Source organism: Phaenicophaeus curvirostris, chromosome 8 (assembly GCF_032191515.1).
Source record: "Phaenicophaeus curvirostris isolate KB17595 chromosome 8, BPBGC_Pcur_1.0, whole genome shotgun sequence".
Classification (NCBI taxonomy): domain Eukaryota; kingdom Metazoa; phylum Chordata; class Aves; order Cuculiformes; family Cuculidae; genus Phaenicophaeus; species Phaenicophaeus curvirostris.
The window spans coordinates 22,979,670-23,000,712 of record NC_091399.1 but is presented as its reverse complement, the minus strand read 5'-3'; the positions used below and the strand labels follow the sequence as shown (position 1 = coordinate 23,000,712).

Sequence of the window (21,043 nt, the reverse complement as noted above, 5' to 3'; positions counted from 1 at the left end):
AGGCACAAGGACTGGCAGAGTGCAGCATGGAAGATTTCAAGACAAAGCAGCACCCTCAACATTTCTGTCTAATGAGGAAAGGAAAAAGACAGCCAAGGTCCCGTAGAAAGGCAGTATTTGGGGAGAGAACCGAGACTCCTTTCATGAGTGTAGAGATAACCCCGATGAGTTCTGGACTACCTGCTATCGCAGGGGCGCGTCTAGGTTTAAGAATGATTTGGATCACAGGCTGTAACATTTTCCAGACATTCAGATTGCAACTACTAAGCCAGCGATTTTATGCTTTCCTTTCCCTGACTCCAACAGTACCGTGATATAAGCAGCCAGATTTTCTTCTGCATTGTGTTTTTTTTATCCATTCAGCCAAAATTAACAGTCTTGGAGGATAACGTATGCCAAGTGAATTTAAATCTTGCGGACTCAAATCGACCTAAAGTTGATGGATACATTCATGCCTACTGCTGAAATCCACCAATTACACAGAACTATGTTAACTTACCATAGAAACATCTCATCTAATAGCACAGATGATGTTGAACTAACTAATTACATTATGGCACATAGACAATGAAAAACATAACGAAGATGACAGCACAGCAACAGCAGATGCTGCACAAAAGAAAAATTAGAAAAATATTGCTCTGCAAAATGCTCTCAGTTAAGGTTTCCTCCGTTAAAATTAATCACAAAAATTAGTGAAGATCGGATTTCAGAAAAAGATGTGAGCATTGTGATGGTATTTGGAAGATGTCATTGAGCCATTTAATACTCGGTTTCTTGAGAAGGTTATTCCTTTTTTTTTTTTTTTGTGTCGCTATCAGTTTTAAGACTAGTAAACATTTTACTGCCTATGGCAGACTTTCTTGGTAGAATATCTTTTCCAATAAGGAGAGGTCCTGATGGCTCTTCCAGAGTCTGAATTTGGTAGCTTCCAGCCATTACAGGCTTAGATAATTAGACAACTCAGATTTTATTTTAGCTTGGCGTTTGCTCTATTCTTGTGCTCTTGGCTGTCAGAGCTCTGGAATAACAGTGACTGTTGATTATCTGTAGCATGTCTTGTTACTTTATATATTTTAAACCGTACCAGATCCTAAATAACAAATCTAAAACTGCTGAGCATGTTTAAAAGTAATACGTACACGGAGATTACGTCCAGATGATATATTTCATAGACCTACGGTAAAAAAAAATACATTATTTTTATAACCACCACGCCGATCCTCGCCCCTGGTGCCCGACAAAGCTTTCCACGGGCTCCCAGTTTGCTTTATCTACAGATTCTGGATGTATCCTGTCTATGAAGGCAGAAGGAGCCTTTCCCCCTGCATTTAAATCATACATCATCATAAATCATAATCATGTGCTGCCATTCGAATTTCAATATTTTATTTGCTACATAATTAGAATCAAATAGAAGAAATTGGAAGCAAAACCTATTTACAATATCCTGTGTTTTCCTAAGCACATTTTTCCTAGCTGGACGCTAAATTTTGGCAGGACCCGGCGCACGCATCCCCTTGGTCCAGGGATGCAGGGATGCAGGGATGCAGGGATGCGGGAGGCCCACAGATGGCAGTGTGGCTACCGCACACCTGGGCTACGAGTCCAGGACCGTTCGGTGGGTCTGAAGGGTAGCCAGGTTTTTTTTTGTTTTTTCAGTGCCTTCTCCCAGCTGCCGCTCCTGCACCTCTCTGGGTGCATCGCTTCCACCCCGCTCTCCAGCAGGAGCAGGTTTAAAGCAGGTTTCAGGCAGCTGAGACGTGGAGGAGTCACTCAGCTCCGCATCCCCTACATCGCACCCCGAGGCAGCGGTGATGGGCTGCATCCCTGCCCGCATCCCTGCCCGCATCCTGCATCCCTGCCCGCATCCCGCATCCCTGCCCGCATCCCGAGCCGCAGCATTGGCTGCTGCTGACGTCAGCACTCTGGAATCGGGAAACTCCGAAAGGGTGAAGTTGGTGCCTCCGCAGACCCTGGAACGAACGGTTTCTCCGGCTCCGCAGCCGCCGTTCGCTCTGCCCGCGTGGTCTCTGCCTACAGACAATGCCAGGCTGGAGGCAGATCCCACCGCTAGCAGGGATAACGGGGAAAACACCACTAATTACAACCCATTTATAGACACTTTCATTATTCAGAACTGCCGTACTTCTCCTTATCCTGTGAGCTGCGCTTAGGCCTCAAAAATGTTCATTAATACATGCTTTTCCCCCCAATATTGTGCCTATGGAATATGACTTCTGCTTCACCATCATCCCTCAGAAATGCAGTTGTCTTCTCAGATGGCAAGCGGTGCTGCTGCCAGCCCAGTTGTGGTGGTTTAACTCTTTTAAACCTTTTACAGGGCACTAGTAGAATCATAGAACCCTAGAGTCATAGAATCCTAGGATGGTTTGGGTGGGAAGGGACCTCAAAGTCCATCCAGTCCCACCCCTGCCCTGGGCAGGGACACCTCCCACTGGATCAGGGGCTCCCAGCCCCATCCAGCCTGGCCTTGAACCCCTCCAGGGGTGGGGCAGCCACCCCTGCTCTGGGCAGCCTGGGCCAGGGCCTCCCCACCCTCAGTGTAAAAAATATCTTCCTAGGTACTTTTATTATTCGAGGGTCTCTTTCAGCTCTATGTTGCTCTGCTTCTCCTTACCCTGCGTGCTGTGTTTATGCCTCAGAAATGGGAATTAATATATGAGAGGGGGTGTTATTTCCAATTTTCAGTGTCTCGAGGGAGTATTATTTCTTATTTGCTATCACCCCTGGGCTTCTACCTCCAAAGGTGACCAGGCGGTGCAGCTGGTTGGGGCAGTTTAACCCTTTTAAGCCTTTTCCAGGGCACTAACGGAGGCACAGGGTGTTTAGGTTAGAAGGGGCCATGAAGGCCACCCAGCCCCAGCGCAGAGGCAGGGGCATCTCCCACCCAAGGGACGGCTCCAAGCCTCACCCCACCGGCCTCCAGCAGGGACGGGGCACCCCTCACCTCTCCGGGCAGCCTGGGCCAGGCTCTCCCCCCTCTCGGTGTGAAAAATCAGCTCCTGATGTCCGATCCGACACCACCCCCCCTCCCTCAGCTCCCAGCGCCCCGCGGCTCCCGCCGGGCCCACAGGGGCTGCGGGGCCAAGGTCATCGGCTCGGACTGAAAAGAAAAAAAAACCCAAACCCCTCAAGAAAACGAATTAATTGTGCAAACGCGGAGCCGCGCGGAGGCTCCGGGCCGGCGGCTGCAAGCGGGACGGCCAAGTTCCTCAAGTGGCGGCCGGGGGCCACCTGACTCCCTCCTTCCTCCCCGCTCCCCTCCTCCTCGCCCCCTCCTTTTCTCTCTCTCTCTCTCTGTGTGTGAGGGTTTTTTTTTTTTTTTCCTCCCCTTTCACTCATTCCTTTGTCTGGGCGGCGATTGGCAGGTTTTATTATTCCGCCTGAACAAGGCGGGGCGGGATTGGCTGCGGGGGCCGGCGGCGGGGCCGGGCCGGGCCGCCGTTGGGATTCTGCTCTGTCAGTAACACATGCGAGCGGGGCGGCGGGCGGCTCGCAGCCTTCCCCGGGCCCTCCGCTCCGGCCCCGCTCCGAGCCCGCTCCCCGGGAGCCGCCGCGGCCGCCAGGCGACCAGGGCACCGCTGACCAAGTGAAGCCGACCTCGCCAAACTTCCCCGGCCATTTGCAGCAGCGCGGACCCCGCCTGAGGAGCCCGCCCGGGGCCGCCTCTCCGACACACGGCTCTGCGGGGCTTTTTTTTTTTTGGTTTATTTTTATTTTTTTTTTAATTTTTTTTTTTTCCTGGGCTGCCCCTTTAGCCGGGCGGAGGGGGCTCCCTCCAGCCGAGCGGCGTTTGAGGGCGAGGAAGGAGGAGAAGCAGCTCCCGGGGCGCCCCCCGCCCGCCGGCCTCCCGCCTCAGCGAGGGGAAGCAGGTAAGGAGCCATCCAGGGGGATCCAGAGGGATCCAGGGGGATCCAGAGGGACCGGCTGCGGCTCTGCTGCCCCGCCGCCTCCGCCTGGATTGGGGGGGGGGGGGGGGGAAGCTGCCCCCGGAGAAAACACCAAAAAAAAACCCCCCAAAAAGATCAAAGTGAAGCTTCTCCTTTTCTCCCCTTCCCTTCCTGCCCCCCGCACGGCCTTTTGTTTCAATGCGGTGAATCACCTAATTAAAAGCAAGAGATGAATTAAGCTTCCATTTTTTTGCGCTGCGAATTGCCAGCTCGCCCCTGTCCCTCGGTCTCCATTAACCAGCGCCGGAGCCGCCGCTCGGGGGGGTTGATCTCGCCTCCAGCTCCCCGCTCTGCTCTCTGTTTCGCTGCCTCCTATCCCAGGACCTAAATTGCTCGGTAATTACTCCAGTAAGCCTATTTAACTTAAAAGCTTCCCCCCCCCCCCCGCCCCCAACTCTAAATGAAACTTGATGAGGGCCCGTCCTTAGTTATCAGGGGAGTCACTTTCTGGTCAGTCCTCTTGATTCATCTTTTTAGATTTAATCAGCATTAAGGTATTGCTTGTCCTTAAGAGCTTTAGCTTAATGGGGTTACTGGATGGTTTTCTCAGTGTAACGTTTTCCCATTTTATATTTATACACGACAAAGACGGGCTGAGGTGGTGGCGTGGGCTCCTTTCTTTTTTTTTTTTTTTCCTCTTTCTTTTAAGAAATCTGAAGTGATTTAAGGGGTAGGGAAACGGTTTAAGGGGTAGGGAAACGGTTTAAGGGGTAGGGAAGCTGTTTAAGGGCTGGGAGCAGGAAATGCAGATACATTTAGGCTCTAGCTGCAAACTGTAACAAAAAGCAATTCCTTGAGCAAATGCACCAGAAATCAATTTACATAAAGGTACAGGCTGCGTTCGGGTAAATGCGATGCTAATGGCTTTTAGAGTGGTTTTTTCTTTCTCAAGTCTCGGGGTTTTTGTTACAGCTTAATTGGTGCCGTTCTCCTGGTTTGCGGTGCGGTCTCTGGACAGCCCTCCAGGTGCTGCCGCCTCCCCCGGCCCCGCAGCTGGACCAGGGGCTGGGAAAGTTGGTGGCCACCGCTCGGCAGGCACTAGCCCGCGGTGCCAGCCCGGAGCCAGCTGCCCCGGCAGGAGCAGCCCGGCTCGCCGAGGACAAAGACAAAACACGCTGCTTAATTGGCAGTAAATAACTTGATCTTTTTATAGTATAAGCGACTGGGGGAACACCGGGAGTTTATTGGGATTGGAGGCAACAAATTAATCGGTTTAGAGTAAGCTTTATGAATTGATTCCTATATTATCTCGGGGTTGTCCTGCTTGCGCAAAGCAGTTATTAGAAAGTGAGAGATGCCCTTGGTGGCAGTTTTGGGGGTGGCTGCTGCCTTTCTCCTCTGCTGCTCCCCCAGGGGCGGGGAACTGGCGTGGGTTTAGCTTTTTTTTTAATCTTTTTTTCTCCTTTTTTTTTTTTTTTTGGGTAACAAAGCATTTAAACTGCTGATCAAGGGCAGATTAGCGAGACAAAAGTTGAGTATGTTTGTGTAGGAAGTTAACAGCCGTCCCAGAGTTCAATGATCCATTATTCGGGCCGGTGTCCTCAGCCTCGAGTGTTTTCCTTGCCTCTTTTCCTGTAGTTTAAACCCAAACAGAACCGAATCCCCGCGGGGGGCGGGGGCGGCAGGTCCTGAGCCTCCACCGAGAAAACCAGTTTCACAACTTTTTTTTTTTTTTTTTTTCGCTCTTCACACACTTTTTTTTTTTTTTTTAATCTTTTCTTTCCATAAACAACCCAACCCCCGGGACCGTTCCTGACTTGCGGGCTCTGCAGCTGCACAAGCCCGGGGTGGGAGCGGCGGGGGGGCGTTTCTCCGCGTTTCCTAGCGTTTTCCCAGCGTTTTTAACGCGTTACCCGGCGTTTCCCAGCGGTTTTTTCGCGTTTCCCAGCGTGTTTTTCGCGCTTTCCTGCGCGTTTGGTGAGCGTTTTTCGGCGTTTCTGCGCGTTTGCTGCGCGTTTTTCGGGGTTTCTCGGCGTTTGTGGTTGTTTTCCGGCCTCCCTGACCGGCTGCCCCCCCTGTGTCCCCCCCCAGGCCATGGTGAACCCCGGCGGGAGCTCGCAGCCGCCCCCGGTGCCCGCAGGCTCCCTCTCGTGGAAGCGCTGTGCGGGCTGCGGGGGGAAGATCGCAGACCGGTTCCTGCTCTACGCCATGGACAGCTACTGGCACAGCCGCTGCCTCAAGTGCTCCTGCTGCCAGGCCCAGCTGGGGGACATCGGCACCTCCTGCTACACCAAGAGCGGCATGATCCTCTGCAGGAACGACTACATCAGGTGGGGCAGCGCCCGGCCTTCTCCTTTCCATCCCTCTCTCCCCCTCTGCCTGCTTCCTCCTCTCCCTTCCTTCCTCTCCCCTCCTCTCCCCCATCTCCTCCTCTTCCCCCATTCCCTCTTCCTCCTTCCTCCCCATCCCCTCTCTCCCCCCCTTCCTCCCTCTCTCTCCTCTCTTCCCCCTCTCTCCCCTGTCCCCTCCTCTCTTCCCCCTCTCTCCCCTGTCCCCTCCTCTCTTCCCCCTCTCTCCCCTGTCCCCTCCTCTCTTCCCCCTCTCTCCCCTGTCCCCTCCTCTCTTCCCCCTCTCTCCCCGTCCCCTCCTCTCTCCCCCTTTCCTCCCCCATCTTTCCCCTTCCTTCCTGTTCCCTTCTCTCTCCCCTTTTCCTCCCCTGCCCTCCCCTTCTCCTCTCCCCCTTCCTCCCCATCTCTTCCCTGTCTCCCCTTCCTCACCCACTCCCTTTCCTCTCCCCTCTCTCCCTCCCCCCTTCCTTCTCATCCCCTCCTCTCTCCCCATTCCCTCTCCCCTTCCTCTCCCATCTCTTCCCTCTCCCTCTTCCTCCCCCTTCCTCCCTGTCCCCTCCTCTCTCCCCCGTTCCCTCTCCCTTCTTCCTCCCCCTCTACCCTCCCTCTCCCCCCGTCTTCCCCCTCTCCCCTCTCTCTCCCTTCCTCCGCGTCCCTCCCTGTCTTCCCGCCCCAGCCTGCTCTTCCCTTTCCTCCTTTCCCTCTCTTCCCGGCGGGTGCCGTGGCTCAGGCTGGCTCCTTCCTTGGGAGCGGAGAGGCGTGCGGGTGCGGATACGGATGCTTGCGCTTAGCCCAGGGCGCAGTTGCGGCTGCCAAGCAGAGGGAAGAGTAGAGGGGGGTGGTGGGTGCAGAACGACGACTGTAACTTTAAAGTGGTTTGTCAGCACAAAACAAGTCCTGACTAAAAATAAACAGCAATCAGAGAGGCTAAATTAATCTGCTTTGTTGTAGTGTTGAAGGAGAAGTGTGCATATCTGAACGGTAAATGTTAAAATCGTAGGGCTTAAACAAGGCTGTGGCAGAGGCGCTAAATAATGAAATGCCTGCCTTTAGTATCTGATTAATTATGATATTTACATAAGCACCTTTAAACTCCTTTGAGTGGAAACAGAATGACTCATTCTCTGTTCTCCTTGTGAAAGAGCTGATTAACTGTCGGTTGGAGGGCCACCGAGTCTACTCGTAGCCAGACCCGGTGCTACGATGTTTGCCTTCGCAGTGCTGGGGAGATGCTTGGAACCGGCATTTTTGTTAACTTCCAGCGTAGAAAACACGGGGGACGGGAGACAAGGGATGGGCCCTTGCCCTTTATTTCTCATCTCTTTCCGTTTGCTCTAAACGCTGCAGATTTGGGTAGGGGGAACTAAGCCTTATTAATCTCGCATCTGTTGGGGTACAGTAAGATTAGGCAGAGTATCCCTTCCACCGAGTTCCCAGTATAATTAATAGAAAGAATTCATGAGGTCAGGTGCCCGTACGATCTTTTCAGGTGAACTCAAGCTACTTAAACTCATTAATTTAAAAGGAGGCGTTTTGAAGGATTACACATTTAATTTGAGTAAATGGTTTGATAGACTGATGCACATGAATGCTTCAAGGAGGTGTTCTATTTCAACATTCAGTAATTAAAAAAAACAACAAAAAAGCCCCATACTTTCCCAGCATAACAGAAAAGCTTAGTTAAAACAAATTGTGTTTTCTTTAAATGCTTCTGGCTTCTCATTTGCAGTAAATGTCAGGTTTTTCTTCTCCCCGATGGCCAAAAAGTTCCACTTTTTTTTCTGCCTTTCTGAAAAAAAAAAAAAAAAGAATAATTATATCAGCTGCAAAATGTTACAAGTTTACTTAACTTGGCTTCTGTTTGAGAGGAGCAGGACTGTACGGAATGTGTGCGTGTGCGTGGAGACTTCTTAGCTGAAAAGGATGGAGTTAGGACTTGGTTTCTGTGGTAGTGCAGCCTCAGTCCTGATAGGTGGCCGCATCTTCAGTTGGTTAAGGAGATGAAACGCAGCCCTCGGTGTCTTTGAGGAATTGGAGCCTTAGCTTCACCAGCGTTGGGGGTATTTTTGGAGAGAAGCACTAGAAAACCAGGACTTGGGAGTTCTTAGTGGTGCTTTATGGTCATTGTCCTAAGCAACAAGCCTGAGCCTGGCAGAATTGTAATTAAATAGAGCAGAACGGTGTTAGGGAAAGAGTCTCGTTTGAAGTGGAAAAATTGACACTACTGTTGAGATGCACTGAATAGTACAGATTCATCACTCGACCGACACCATCAAACAAACCCTCATGTCTGATTACTACTAATTAAAAAGAGAAGATGCGTCCACTGTATCCCAGAGGCAAGTTCAGGCAAGCTTATCGCAGTCCTTCGGTTTTGTGTTGCCAAAAATTAATACTCGTTTATTTTAATGTAGGCGATTATGAATAGGATGCTTTATCAGATGAGGGTTTTGAATTGATATCCTTGTTCTATCGCCTGACTTCTCCTCAGATCTGTGTAATTTGACTTGCAAAAATAGCTCTGACAGATGCTTGCTGAAACTTGAACTGGACACCGTACACTCAAGGTGGAGTAGGACGGCCTGGCCCCACCAGGGCTGCCTGAACTTGGAGCTTTCTCGCTGGAAATGGACTTTGCAGGCTTCCACACGGCATGAGCGAGGCCCTCGCCCTTTTCTTGCTTGAAATGGCCACATTTGGTGGTGGAGGCGATACCGAAAATGCTTGTATGGGAGGTGATGCCACCCGTTTGGCAGCGAGTCTGTGCGGGTCCCCTCTGCTGTCCTGCCCCCTCTCATTTTCTGTGGAGCTTTTGGGGCGCGTTCCCTTTCCTAGGAGAGAGCCATGGGCACGGATCTTAGCCGGAGGCACGCTAGACGCAGCTAAACTGAGGAAGAGGATTGATCAGCCCGGCAGGCGCCAGGTGAAAGGGGCCAAGACCACGGGGCCATTTATTAATGAGCTTTTTTAGCCATCTGAGGCTGGATGTGTGTGTTTGTTGTTGCTTAAACAACGCAACACTCCTCTTTCCCTCCCTCCCCACAAAAACCCGACAACAAATTAGCCGTAGAGCTCCAGCAGCAGCTTTCGTTGAAAGCCAAGGTTCTTGGGAAAAGAGAGGGAGGCAAAAATCCCGGTCCCTTCCCCGCCCTCCCCAGGGCGAGCAGCGCAGGGAGGGGAGCGCGCAGCCCTCCCAACCCGAAGATGCCAGATAAAGCAGCAGCGTGGCAGCGAAGCCGCACAATTAAAAGCTTTAATTAGTGTCTCCTCCATTTTCTCTTAGTTCTGATAGGTTTTATCTAATGAGATCTGGTCCCTGGCTTAGATCTGCCCGCAATGACGTGTCCGAAATGAATGAGAGCCGCGTCGCAAACAAAACATTTAATTAACAAAATTGGCCTCTAAGAGAGGAGCAAGGGAGTGGTGGGGTTGGGGGGAGAAGGGGGGAGCACCCACCGCCCCTCTCCTCCTCCGGCCCCTTCCCCGCAGCCGCAGTGCCGGGAGGGGAGGGAAGGGAGAGGAGGAGGGGGGCAGCCAGTTCATTTCCCTGGTAATCAGCAGCAAGCTGCTATATGCAGGGAATGCTGTCCCTTTAATTGAACAGGCTAGGTAATTAAATGGCACTTTTCCAATAGGACGTGCTAGGTAAATCTAATAGTTGGTTATTTAATATCACTTTGAAGTCTGCCCACTCAAGCACAATGACAGCACAGGAGCATGTGAACTATTAGCTAGGAGAGAGGGGAAAAAAAAAAAAAAACCCAGGATCTCAAAAATTAATTAAATCGCATGCAATTTAGGGGGAACGTTTATCTTGATTTGTCATAACAGAATTAATTCAAGGCCTCCAATTCACTTGGGGGCAGATCTGTTACTCTGAATTAACCAAGCGTAATTTGGCTGGGTTTTTTTTTTTTCCCTTCCCCTTCTCTAATGCAGCACTTGCCATTATGCACAGCCCCCCTTTTAAGTATCAATAGCTTCTGGTGCTTTTAAGGTGCTTGGTCTCCAGTTATTCTGAAGTACCTTTAATGGACTTGGCTCCCGGCGTAATTTCTGTGTTGCCTTTCTTTGTTACATTTAATATAGCGGGTGCGGAATTCAGATCAAATATAGGGAATGTACAGAAACACCGATCGCTTCTGGATCAGCAGGTCTGGATGTACATTTCTCCTTGCTAGGGCTCGGCTGTGTATTAAGCAGGCACAAACGTGTGCTGTGTTGTGCAAGAACTGAAGCACTTAAATCCATCTCCGCACTTTTGGAAGCAACTGGAGCCTTATTTTGTTAGTATAAGTTGCTAGAGACGCGTTGCTGCCGATACTGAATTTTGAGCAGCAAGACTGAAAAAAAGATTTCTTGCTGCCTTCATTCCACTCTTGTGAAAGTTCTGAAAAAAAAAACCCAAACCCAACCCCAGAATGGGAGCGTTTGTGCATTTGGGGTGTGGGGAATGCTGTGATGGAACCACACAGTAGTTAATTTAAGGTGGCTCAGTAAAATGCTGCCGAGTGTAGAAGAGCTGCCTTCTCCGTGTAGGGAACCTCTTGATGTTTGTGATTGATTGCATTGCCCAAATGTTGAAATATTAATGACCTTCTTGGACTGAGGACCCAAAGAGGAAACTGAAACCAATTCTGTCATCACAATTAAAGAGTCCCCTGGCTTTAATTAGCCTGACCTGGGGTATCTCTACCCATTGCTGCAGTTAAAGAGAAAAGAGCCCATTAAAGTCCAGTCTGAGACCGATAGCTACTTAATTGAGCACCTAAAGCCTCAAGCCTTTTAAATCAAATACTGTCCTGGACAGTCCCCCTGGTTAGATAATTAGCTCTCCAGCCTCTCAGAAACCATGTGAAACAACTTTTTTTCAGTACAGAATAGTTACTATGGAAGACTTCCTTTACTGGTAAGGAGGAATAACATTTTTTTAACAGATAAAACATTTTTCCTGTTAATGGCATTGCAGAACAAAACCATTCATAACAGCAGAGAACGAAAAATAAGCTTGATTTTCCTGGTAAATAATACAAAGCTGTAGAGAGGGGTTCTGACTTTCCAATTAATTTTAAGGAATTTTAGTAAAATATTCATCTGAAGCGACTTCCCGAAACAGAATTGTTCTGGAAATGCGCTTGGGGAAAACATCAGGTGTGTGGGAAACCTCTGGATTAGTTCGACTCCGCTTATTAGAACTCATGGACGCTCAAGGTGCACGGCCACTCATAGGCAGAGGGAATCGTGGAGCTGGATGACGAGCAGTGGGATGAGGTCGGCATCCCGCAAGCCGTGTTCTGGGTTGGGTGGTGCACTTGTGCTGAACTGGGGGTCGGGTTTGCCCGGACGAGTAGCGTTGTGGGTTCGTCTGCAGGACTTGGCCTCTCTGCCTCCACCCTATGCCCTCCTCACCGCCCCCTCGCCCACGGGGTTTGGGTCTCTGCTCTATAAATGCCTCGCTGCCTCCTCTCACTGGGCTTCCCCTCCACCAGCTTCATTACTAGTAACGATGGAGGAAGAAAAACGCCTATCGTAAAGCGTTGGAGGTAGCCTCAATGCATCACGTAACTCCTCAGAACTGGTCCTGATTGAGAAGATGCCCTAGTAACAGACGCTCAGTTTTCCAGACAGCTTAGTCCCTTTGGCTGGAGGTCCTGACAATGTATTAGTTCAGCTTTCCCTTTGTAACCGCTGTGATTCTGCAAGAACGTGTCAATGTGTCGTGGATCTCAGACTAATTAGTTTTGAAATGGAGTTTTGATTGAACTCTTCAAATCGATGCTGCTGCAAAATTTGTTTCTCAGCTTCCTATTAAAAGCCATCTTAAGGGGCAGTTTTACTACTCTCTCTGTCGTTCAGTCGATACATTTAATAACAACTTACAGGCTATTTTCAATAAAGTGGCGACAGCAAATTAGTAGTTTGAACATGACAAGCCTCCTCTGCAAGCTCGGATTCTGAAAATTCAAAGCAATTATTTTTATACAGAGGCACACCGCAATCATTCAGATTACGGGTATTCTGTTGTAATGCATCTCCTGGCTTGACACAAACAGAATTTTATGACTTTATTTGGACAGGAAGGAGATGCAAATATTAATATTTATTATGACACCAATACGCTAATTTGTAAATCCTATTACTATGTTTTACATCGTGCAGAAAAGTGGGTCTGTGACCCTGCCAGCTACTTCACTTTCCTTTTTTAACTGCAGAACGATTGTGGTAGCCTTTATAAATATTTGTGTATATTAGAGACGCGCGCAAAAGCAAATAAAGGTTTTTCTAATTCCAGCTAACGCAGCCTGTAAAAGTAGAACTCGATAATCATTATTGTACTCTATTCGGAATCGATGCGTTGTGCCTTTAAATGGGTTTGGAGAATTATGTATATATTTTTTCCTCGCCACCCTCGCGCCCGTCCCCCCTCCCCCCGCTGCGTGTGCCCCCCCAATGGCAGATGTTGTGGTCTCATTTGATTGCATAGGAAAACTGCAGTGATACAGCAAACACCCAGAGAGATATGATGACAAATGGGTCCAGATCCCGGTAAATTACTTTCTGCTCAAATCGAAATTTCATTCAGTTTGTTGCTAGCAGAGATGAAGTAATCTAAATTGTGGACTCAGGAGCAGATAGAGGGAAGTTGGAGCAAGCATTTCATTATCAAGAGAGAGAGAAGGTTAGGATGAAAGAGATGAGCAGAGGCAAATCTAAAGTGTTGACACCATGATTGAAAAGGTTAACCCATACACATTATATATCAACCTGGATAGCAGAGAGTTTCTAATGGAAACTCTGCACTGATGGAGGTTTACTGGAGTTTCAATACACTGAGCATGATGTCTTCTTAGATATACAATCAAATCCTCTTAACCCTTTTGATGACTCATATCTCAAGATATGATTAAAGTACAAAAGAGTTCTTCATATAATTTCAAGGACACAATGCATTTAAACTCCAGTCATGAATTGTATCTTTTTTTTTTTTTTTTTTTATGATGAACCCAGTAATCTGATAGAATGTGTGTAGTACAGAATTGTTTGTGTTTCTGGAGGTGTAAGTCAATATTTCTGATTAAATCCTGTGTAACCGCATCCAAGGTAGGGTGAAGCTACCAGTTGTTACACAAAAATATACTTTTTCATATCATGGCACCTAAGCAAGTTGGAAGCTGGGGGTGGGGAGGGTCAGAAGTCTAAAACAGTTGTGTAATAAACCATTGCAGTGATGCGCAAAAACGCTCGGAGCCTCCTGTGTATTAAATTATTCATGATCGTCACCTCTGTTTCAGGTTATTTGGGAATAGTGGTGCTTGCAGTGCCTGTGGACAGTCCATCCCTGCTAGTGAGCTGGTCATGAGGGCACAGGGCAACGTCTACCATCTTAAGGTGAGGGGGGTTTCTGTGCATTTTATCGAGTAGCCGATTAGCACCGCCGTGCTTCTTTAATATAAGATCCGCGTCTGCTTATGAATGAAACGCAAAGCAATAACTAGAAATACGAGTATATATTGCAAAGCTTCCCTTGCTGTGTGGCTTTGCTGCCTCGTAATCGGTAGAACTGTACTTGAGTTATGTACTGCCTAGTCCCAACAGGTAAGACTGATGCCATATTTGGGGATGCTAGAAACCAAGCAGCTCCATATCTCAGCTGTACTCGCAGTCTCCGAAGTGTAATTTTCAAACCTGCAGCATGCTTAATTTGTGCTGTAGTTTCACTCGCTGCCTCTTCTCCTTTTTTTCAGTGTTTTACATGCTCTACCTGCCGGAATCGCCTGGTCCCCGGAGATCGGTTTCACTACATCAATGGCAGTTTATTTTGTGAACATGATAGACCTACAGCTCTCATCAATGGCCATTTGAATTCACTTCAGAGTAATCCACTACTGCCAGACCAGAAGGTGAATACTCAACAATTACTAATAAGCTTTATTAGAGCTAAATGAAGATCAATGTCTTTTCGTTCTAATAGTGGACGTTGCCCACCCCTGCAAGGAGACCTTTAAGTAACTGAACTTGCCCCACGTAACTTAGGCATGGGGCATGGGGAGAAAATACTAACCTCTTAAATATAGGATGAGTCAGTTTATTTTGGCCTGGGCATGTGCATCTGTACAGCTGTTGAACTCCTTATGTACAAAGCGAAATGGAGAGCATACGCTAATATAAACTCTTAACAAAGAGAAGTATTTTATTTTACGATCCTGAAATTAAGGGCTACAAGAGAGCAGGTTTCTGTGGGAGGAAAATTAGATCCTTTAATATGGAAATAAATGTCTCGTGAAGAGAAGGTTCCTGAACTGAACCCGTGTATTTCACTTTAATACGAAGGTTTTAGTTGAGGGAGCATGCTGGGGTACTCTTTCAGAAGTATTTTCTTGTCTCTTTTGTATGTCATAACTCAGATTTAAAAACCAAAGTGCTATTTTCTTATCGCTCCATAACACTAATAGCTCAACTAGAGATTGTATATCTCGGTGGTTGATAGCTCTTCGTTTCTAGCTAAATGAGTGAATAATGACTGTACAAATCATATAGAGAAGAGAAAGAAAAAAAATCCTGATCAACAGTTGTCCTGTAACTCTGAAACTAGATAGTTTTAGATCTATTTTAATCTCCTTAATAAGTCCTAAAGCTATGCAAGTGAGTGCATTTTGATAACTGCTGTGCCTAATTTGTAACAATTACTGTCAACCTTGAGTTAAGAGACTGTTCATTCCACCCTGGTCCAGAAAAGAGTGAATGTATGACTCTTGCACATAATTTTATTCACATCATATTTCATACTGATTATGTATTGATGACATTGATTCATTTACTCTTTACAGCGCCACTTGCATGGATATTAAATCTTATTGACCACAGATGAATTTTAATTTCAGATTGGTGATAGATTTTTCCATCAGCTCTGATAGTATATTTGACTTTTTCATCATTAACCCAGGCAATCACACAGCACTGAGTTATTGCAGTGAAACAAAAAGTGCACACTTCAGTTGGTAATTCTTTATAGATTTACAATAGGAACTTCATTAATGTCTGTAAGGATCACAAAAAATAACATTTATCTGCAAATAGGAATTTGGAAGATTAAAAAAAATCTGGGACAACTGCTAGGCTGATCTGTTCTGTAACGTACAGAATATTTTTTAGTGCTTTTACTCGGTGGAGAAATACGTCCGAGAAAACACAAACCGGTTTTTAATTTCCATGATTTTTTTTGTTGTGTTGCTACATTTCAATATCTGTGTTTACTTTTTTTTTTTCGCTCCTGTGCATAAATTTACTGATTATTTTTAAACATTCTTTCAGGCCTTATGCAGTGAAGGTAATTACATCAAAATAAAACATAGACCTTTTTTATTTACTTAATTTGTCAATTGAGATGATGGGAGTTGAGTACAAAAGTCCTATATAGTTAGGCAGAACAAAGATAATTAAGATTGGAGGAGAATGTGCAGCATCTTCTCGAGGAAGTACAAATACAGTTAAAGATTCATAGATTTATACTGTTGTGAATTTTAATGAAACAAATCTGTAATATAGACTGGCTAGCAGTGAATCTGCTAAATGAGTATTTGTAGGTATCCCATTTCAAAATATAGGTAAAACCATTCATCTTTATACACCGCAGTAAAAGGTTTACCATGCTGAGAGTGGTTTATCCACTTGTCTTCTACGAATGTAAAGTTTAATGTAACTTCAAATAGGTGTCTAAATTGTCATTTAGTTTTATCAGGTTCTTACTATGCCTTAGCAAAGCATAAAAATGATTTAGTTGCAATAAAAGCAGGAGACATGATGAGGAACATAGAACCTGGGAAAGAGAAGTAAAACCAGAGTGGGCTTGCAGAGCTGATGCCTGCAGACACCTGGTAGAAGCTCAGTGCAGAGGGAACAGTGAGAACGGGTTTTTATGAGTTCCTGTCACCTACTGTTAACTGCGTTGCTGCAGCCGGTGCTGAGGCAGATGAGGAGGTGCTGGGGGAACAGATGATACTTTGGTTTTTTTTCCTTTATAATCTGTTTCCTTTATAATATATTTCTCTAGAAAAGGGTGTGAGTATTCCTACCAGGTTTCAAAGAGGGATTGCAAAGCACCTGAGCTCTGGGAAGTTGAAATAGAGATGAGGAGACAAGTTGATAATTCCTCTACTGGTCAGGTTTCCAGAGTTTTGGAAGCTACAGGGGCAGGTACCAAAAGAGCCATGTCTTGCATGTTAGCTTTTAATGGTCTGAAGATGTTTACATCAGAGATGTTTTCCAGAAAACTGTGTGGTTTAGGGCCACTAATTAGAAATGTTCTTACAGCCAGATCTGTCATAGTCTAACAGAGATTTTTTTATTGAACCGCTAGAGATTAAGACATAGCAGAATATTCACAGGCTTTTTTATTCAGTTGAAAAGATTGAGACATACTCCAAGTATCAAAACACATTTTTATTGCCTACATGAAGGTGACCATTGTGGACTCGTTCTTGTCTTGGTACAGGTTCCAGGTTAATACCTACTGGTGGTTGGTGCAGGCTGAAGGGGTTGCATGCCCTAACTTCGATTGAAAACTTGTCTTTTTAGGGAGGCAAATGCAGCCATGTTGGCTGTCCCTGCCTTTTCCCTCCCTGAGGCAGTTCACGCATGTAAACGATAACTTCCCATCACTTGCTGTGGTGTCTGAACCCCTCTGGTTTATCTGAGCTCGGTGCTGCCTGCCTGCAGAGTGCCAGCTCAGAGTTTGTGATGCCCCGTGTGCCCTTTCACTCGAAGGGCTGTATTTTCAACAATGCTCTCCATTTTTGTTTTTTTTTTTTGTAGTGGTAGCATTCCTGTAGCATTTCTTGTTTGCAACAGGATTGCCACCTTCTAAAAATATGTGGATTTCCCACTCCTGGTGATGTTCATAGCAAACGCTTCTCTTCAGCTCCTCTACTTTTAAATAAAGTATGAGTTGGATTGCGGCTCTCGGAGAGGATCTTAAAAATCTTCTGGTTTACGTATCGCTCAACAATTCCCTTGTAGTTACATAATTGGTGTTGTCTGTGTCCATAGCAGAAGATATTTGATGCTCATTTATTAAATATGCTTGCTGGCTGCTCCCTAATCTTTGTTCTGGACAGACAAATTACCTTTCTCACACTGAGCTTCAGCTCTGGGGAATTAAACCTCCAAGCCTCTACTACTTTAATTAGCTTGAAAGTGGGGGGTTGCAGTTACTAATAGACCTCGGGCTTTTAGTAACTTAGAGAAAGGGTGAAAAAAGAACTTCCTGGGAAGCGCAAAATGTCATTTAAAAACCATAAAAATCTAATATATATTATTTCATTTTGGTAATTGCAAACAGATTGTATTTGAAGACTATGGATGATCATTTCTACTTCATCCATGGAAGTTTAGATTTTTATTGAGTTAGACACTTTTAATTATCACAATTCATTAACACCAGTGTGAAAGCACATGTTTGACTTCGTATATTAAAATGTTTATGTAACATTAACTAACACACCAGATGAGGAATTTTAAATGGGGGGAAAAATCCTGAAATATCTATATTTAGCTCCTGTGCAATGCAGCACATTAACCAAAGTTGCTTTGGGAGGATATTGGCTGTACTTCTTATTTGCTTTACACACTATTTCTTCCAATTATAAGATCGTATTACTGGCTTCTTCAAAGGGATGGCATAATGTTTCGCCCCTTTTAACAGGGGCCCAGAAAAAACACCTTATTCTCTGTACGATTTGTTACCAGAAAGTAGACTTTTATTTATTGTTGTCGTCTCTTCTTATTTTTTTTTCTTCCCTGTCTGCTCTTTTTAGTAGCGAAACTGCGGAAAATGTTTGCTTTTTGCTGTTTGAAGTTGAAACATTAGCAGTGTGAATGGATAGCGTAGAAAGCCTTAATCAAGTCACAGTTGGAAAGTAATCTAATAAAAAAGAGATTAGCGAATAAGAAAAAGACAAAAGCGGTCATGTTGTAGTTTCCTATCTCAAATCTAGTATCCTAGCTAAGATACCCATTTTTATTTCTTACAGGTCTGCTAAAAGGTCAGAGTAATGCAGAATGCGTGCCTTCATCTCAAATTTTGTTCATCACAGATGGATCCCATGTCTCCAAGTAGACAAGTCACCTTTGTAGCTAGCATCAATGCCAGCTCCATACCATTGCACCTTCTTTATTCTCGATTGCCCTTCCCACATTTATTGGTGTATTAAAATGACTGAATATGAACATTAAGGACTCCATGAACCTGGGCTAATGGGAGACTGTAGAGAAAATGAAAAAAGATCCACCGGAGGACATCTTTGGGGGGGCGGGTGGGGAAGATGACTAATGAAGCTAATTAAAAGAAGCATTGAAATCTGCTTTCTACCCTCATTAACAATTAGCAGGGCACTGGCCAGTTTGTACCCTGTGTTTTACCTTAACAACATTCTATTTGCTCTTTGTATATTTAAGTGTTGTAAGGAAATGTGTTTCAATCAAACTGAACATGAGATAAAGATGTGGCTTTTGTGATATTCTATCACAAACACTTTTATTGTATCTCTGTAAAATACAATGTATGTATGCATGTAAGTGTTTTTGTCCTAATGTTGCTACTTCCCATGGCAAAAAAAAAACAAAAGAAAAAAAAAACAAAAGAAAAAAACCCTCGGGCTCATAGCAGCTACTGTGTAGAAATTTTCACCTACTTCTAATTTGCTGAATGAAGAAAAATCTTTTATTTGTGATATTTTCAGAGACATTTGCTCTAGTATGGTGTATTTAAATAATAAAAAAGTAAAACAAACAACACGGAATTGAGTATGGGTTTTAGAAGCTTTGCCTTTTTCTTTTTAAACTACGTACCAAACAGGACTCTTGACTCTCCATCTTACGCAGTCATTAGCTTAATGGTCAACTACCTTTAAAAGTAGCTTTTTGGCTTGGGCAGGTGCTTTTGTCTCATGCCAGTAAAGAATCTGCTGAAGTACTTGACTGTGTTACTTTTGGCACGGATACAGAGGACTACTTGAAAATGATCTTTATTTTTCATTGAGATTCTTAATTCTGGTAACAGCAAGTGGATTATAATTCATGTTGCGCTAATTGTGCTCCACTGCAGCTACTCTGGGCTCCTCCTGGCCAGTTCCTCCTGTAGAATCCCCTGTGTTAAGGGTGCGTGTGTCAGTGTGCAGCGTGAGGGGGTGTATGTGCCGTCGGGGGTCACAAACAGTAAAACAGAGCCCCGCAAACGCTCTGTACCTCCTGCTGGGCACCAGAATTGGGTATTCCTAGAAAGGCACACGAGAACTGTTCCCGTCAGAACCTCATCAAGTTGTGTTTGCTGGGGTAAAAGACTTAACTTCTCCGCACTGATAATCCTAAAGAAAGAAAAATACACGTTTCCCAGCCTGTTTCTGAGAACACACAGCAAATATGACCTGTTCCCTGAAAGCAAACAAGCAAAACCCCAGTACCCAACCAACCTAAGCCTCCTCCAAGCTTTGAGGGGAGCCTCTTCCCGCAGTGGGTTTCCCCATCAGCTGCTCGGTATCAGACTCCTGAGAAAGAATCCCGACTCTCTATGTTTGGGGATAAGAATGCAAGTGTGAAGCTGGGGCTGGGCACCAAGTGCCTCCAGTCAGGGAGCTGCAGGCACCTGGAATGTGCCTCTGCAGCAATTAATAACAAATCAATATTAACAACTCCTGTACTGTGATTGATCCCCCGCACAGCTGAGATACAGCACGAGTGTCTTTCCTTTTTTAATGCTGTTTTTGAGGAGGTGTTCGCTCGTCAGCCTGCTTGGTTACGGGATGAGCTTGGCTTATTTTTGTTGTGATGCTGATAAACAAACAGCTGATTTATAGATTTGTCCAAACAACCAACAGCAGATTTTTTTTTTGTTTTCAGATTCTACTTCTTGACCTCTGGTATATTGGAGGTCCTGCTGAATTTCTTCTTTTAACACTTCAGTGCTTGAGGAAAAATAGGGCTGTCGCAGAGACAGGAAAATGTCGTAATGTACAGTATCAGAGAGTAAAGACAAAAGAACCCTCGCGTAGCCTATAAAGCAATAAAATGACTGAAGCGATCTATGACTTCTTAATTAAATGCACTTACATATCTTTTTAAATATGTTGCTAAGCTTTTTGATCTGGCATTAAATTCTGTAGGTAGAGTCCTGCAAATTCTGCTGCTTCGATATCTTTGAAAAGACACTTGAAGTCATCTGAATATAGAATTCAAGTATTAGCGAGGCTGTAGACACGTCTTTATATTCTCCCGGCATAAGCACTCAAGGTACAGTGTTTAAATCTAACATGTACGGATTTTGGTTGTCCAATCTAACCTAGAAGTGCTAAGAAGATAGCTAATAACTTCTAGTAAGTAATGTAGTAAAGCATTTAGTGGTGTAGAGGTTGAAGTTCATTAACGGCTTTAAATAAACTATTATATGACTCGTTTGTAAAGCGCAGCTACCTATTTAATAGCTTACTTTAAAAGCATTGCTTAAGTTGCAGACCTATAAGATTACAAATGTCACTCATGTTAGCATAATCCACATGCGAGTGATGAAGCCTTTGCTTTGATGTGCTAAATTGGAGGAGGACTAATGGAGCTATGAATATACAATAGAACATATTTAAGTAGTATTCTTGCTTTAGGTAAAACTCTTGAAACCAGAGGCATTTCAGACAGCAGAGCAGCCTCTAATGGGGATGGTAGGTGTGGGTAGAAGGCTACTGGAAAAACTCAGAGTTGTCCTTACGTGAAAAAAAAAAAATCGCTCTGTTAGGA

At 45.5% G+C, this 21,043-nt stretch overlaps 1 protein-coding gene across 1 annotated transcript; it reads left to right on the top strand.

The window, feature by feature from the left end:
* The first annotated feature begins 3,543 nt into the window (after nt 1–3,543).
* Nucleotides 3,544–19,052, top strand: LMO4 (LIM domain only 4). Its single transcript, XM_069862846.1, has 5 exons — nt 3,544–3,896; nt 6,006–6,244; nt 13,555–13,651; nt 14,008–14,163; nt 18,292–19,052. Exons 2-5 carry the CDS (start codon nt 6,009–6,011, stop codon nt 18,298–18,300), a joined length of 498 nt encoding a protein of 165 aa, XP_069718947.1. The 5' UTR covers nt 3,544–3,896; nt 6,006–6,008; the 3' UTR covers nt 18,301–19,052.
* The last annotated feature ends 1,991 nt before the right edge of the window (nt 19,053–21,043 follow it).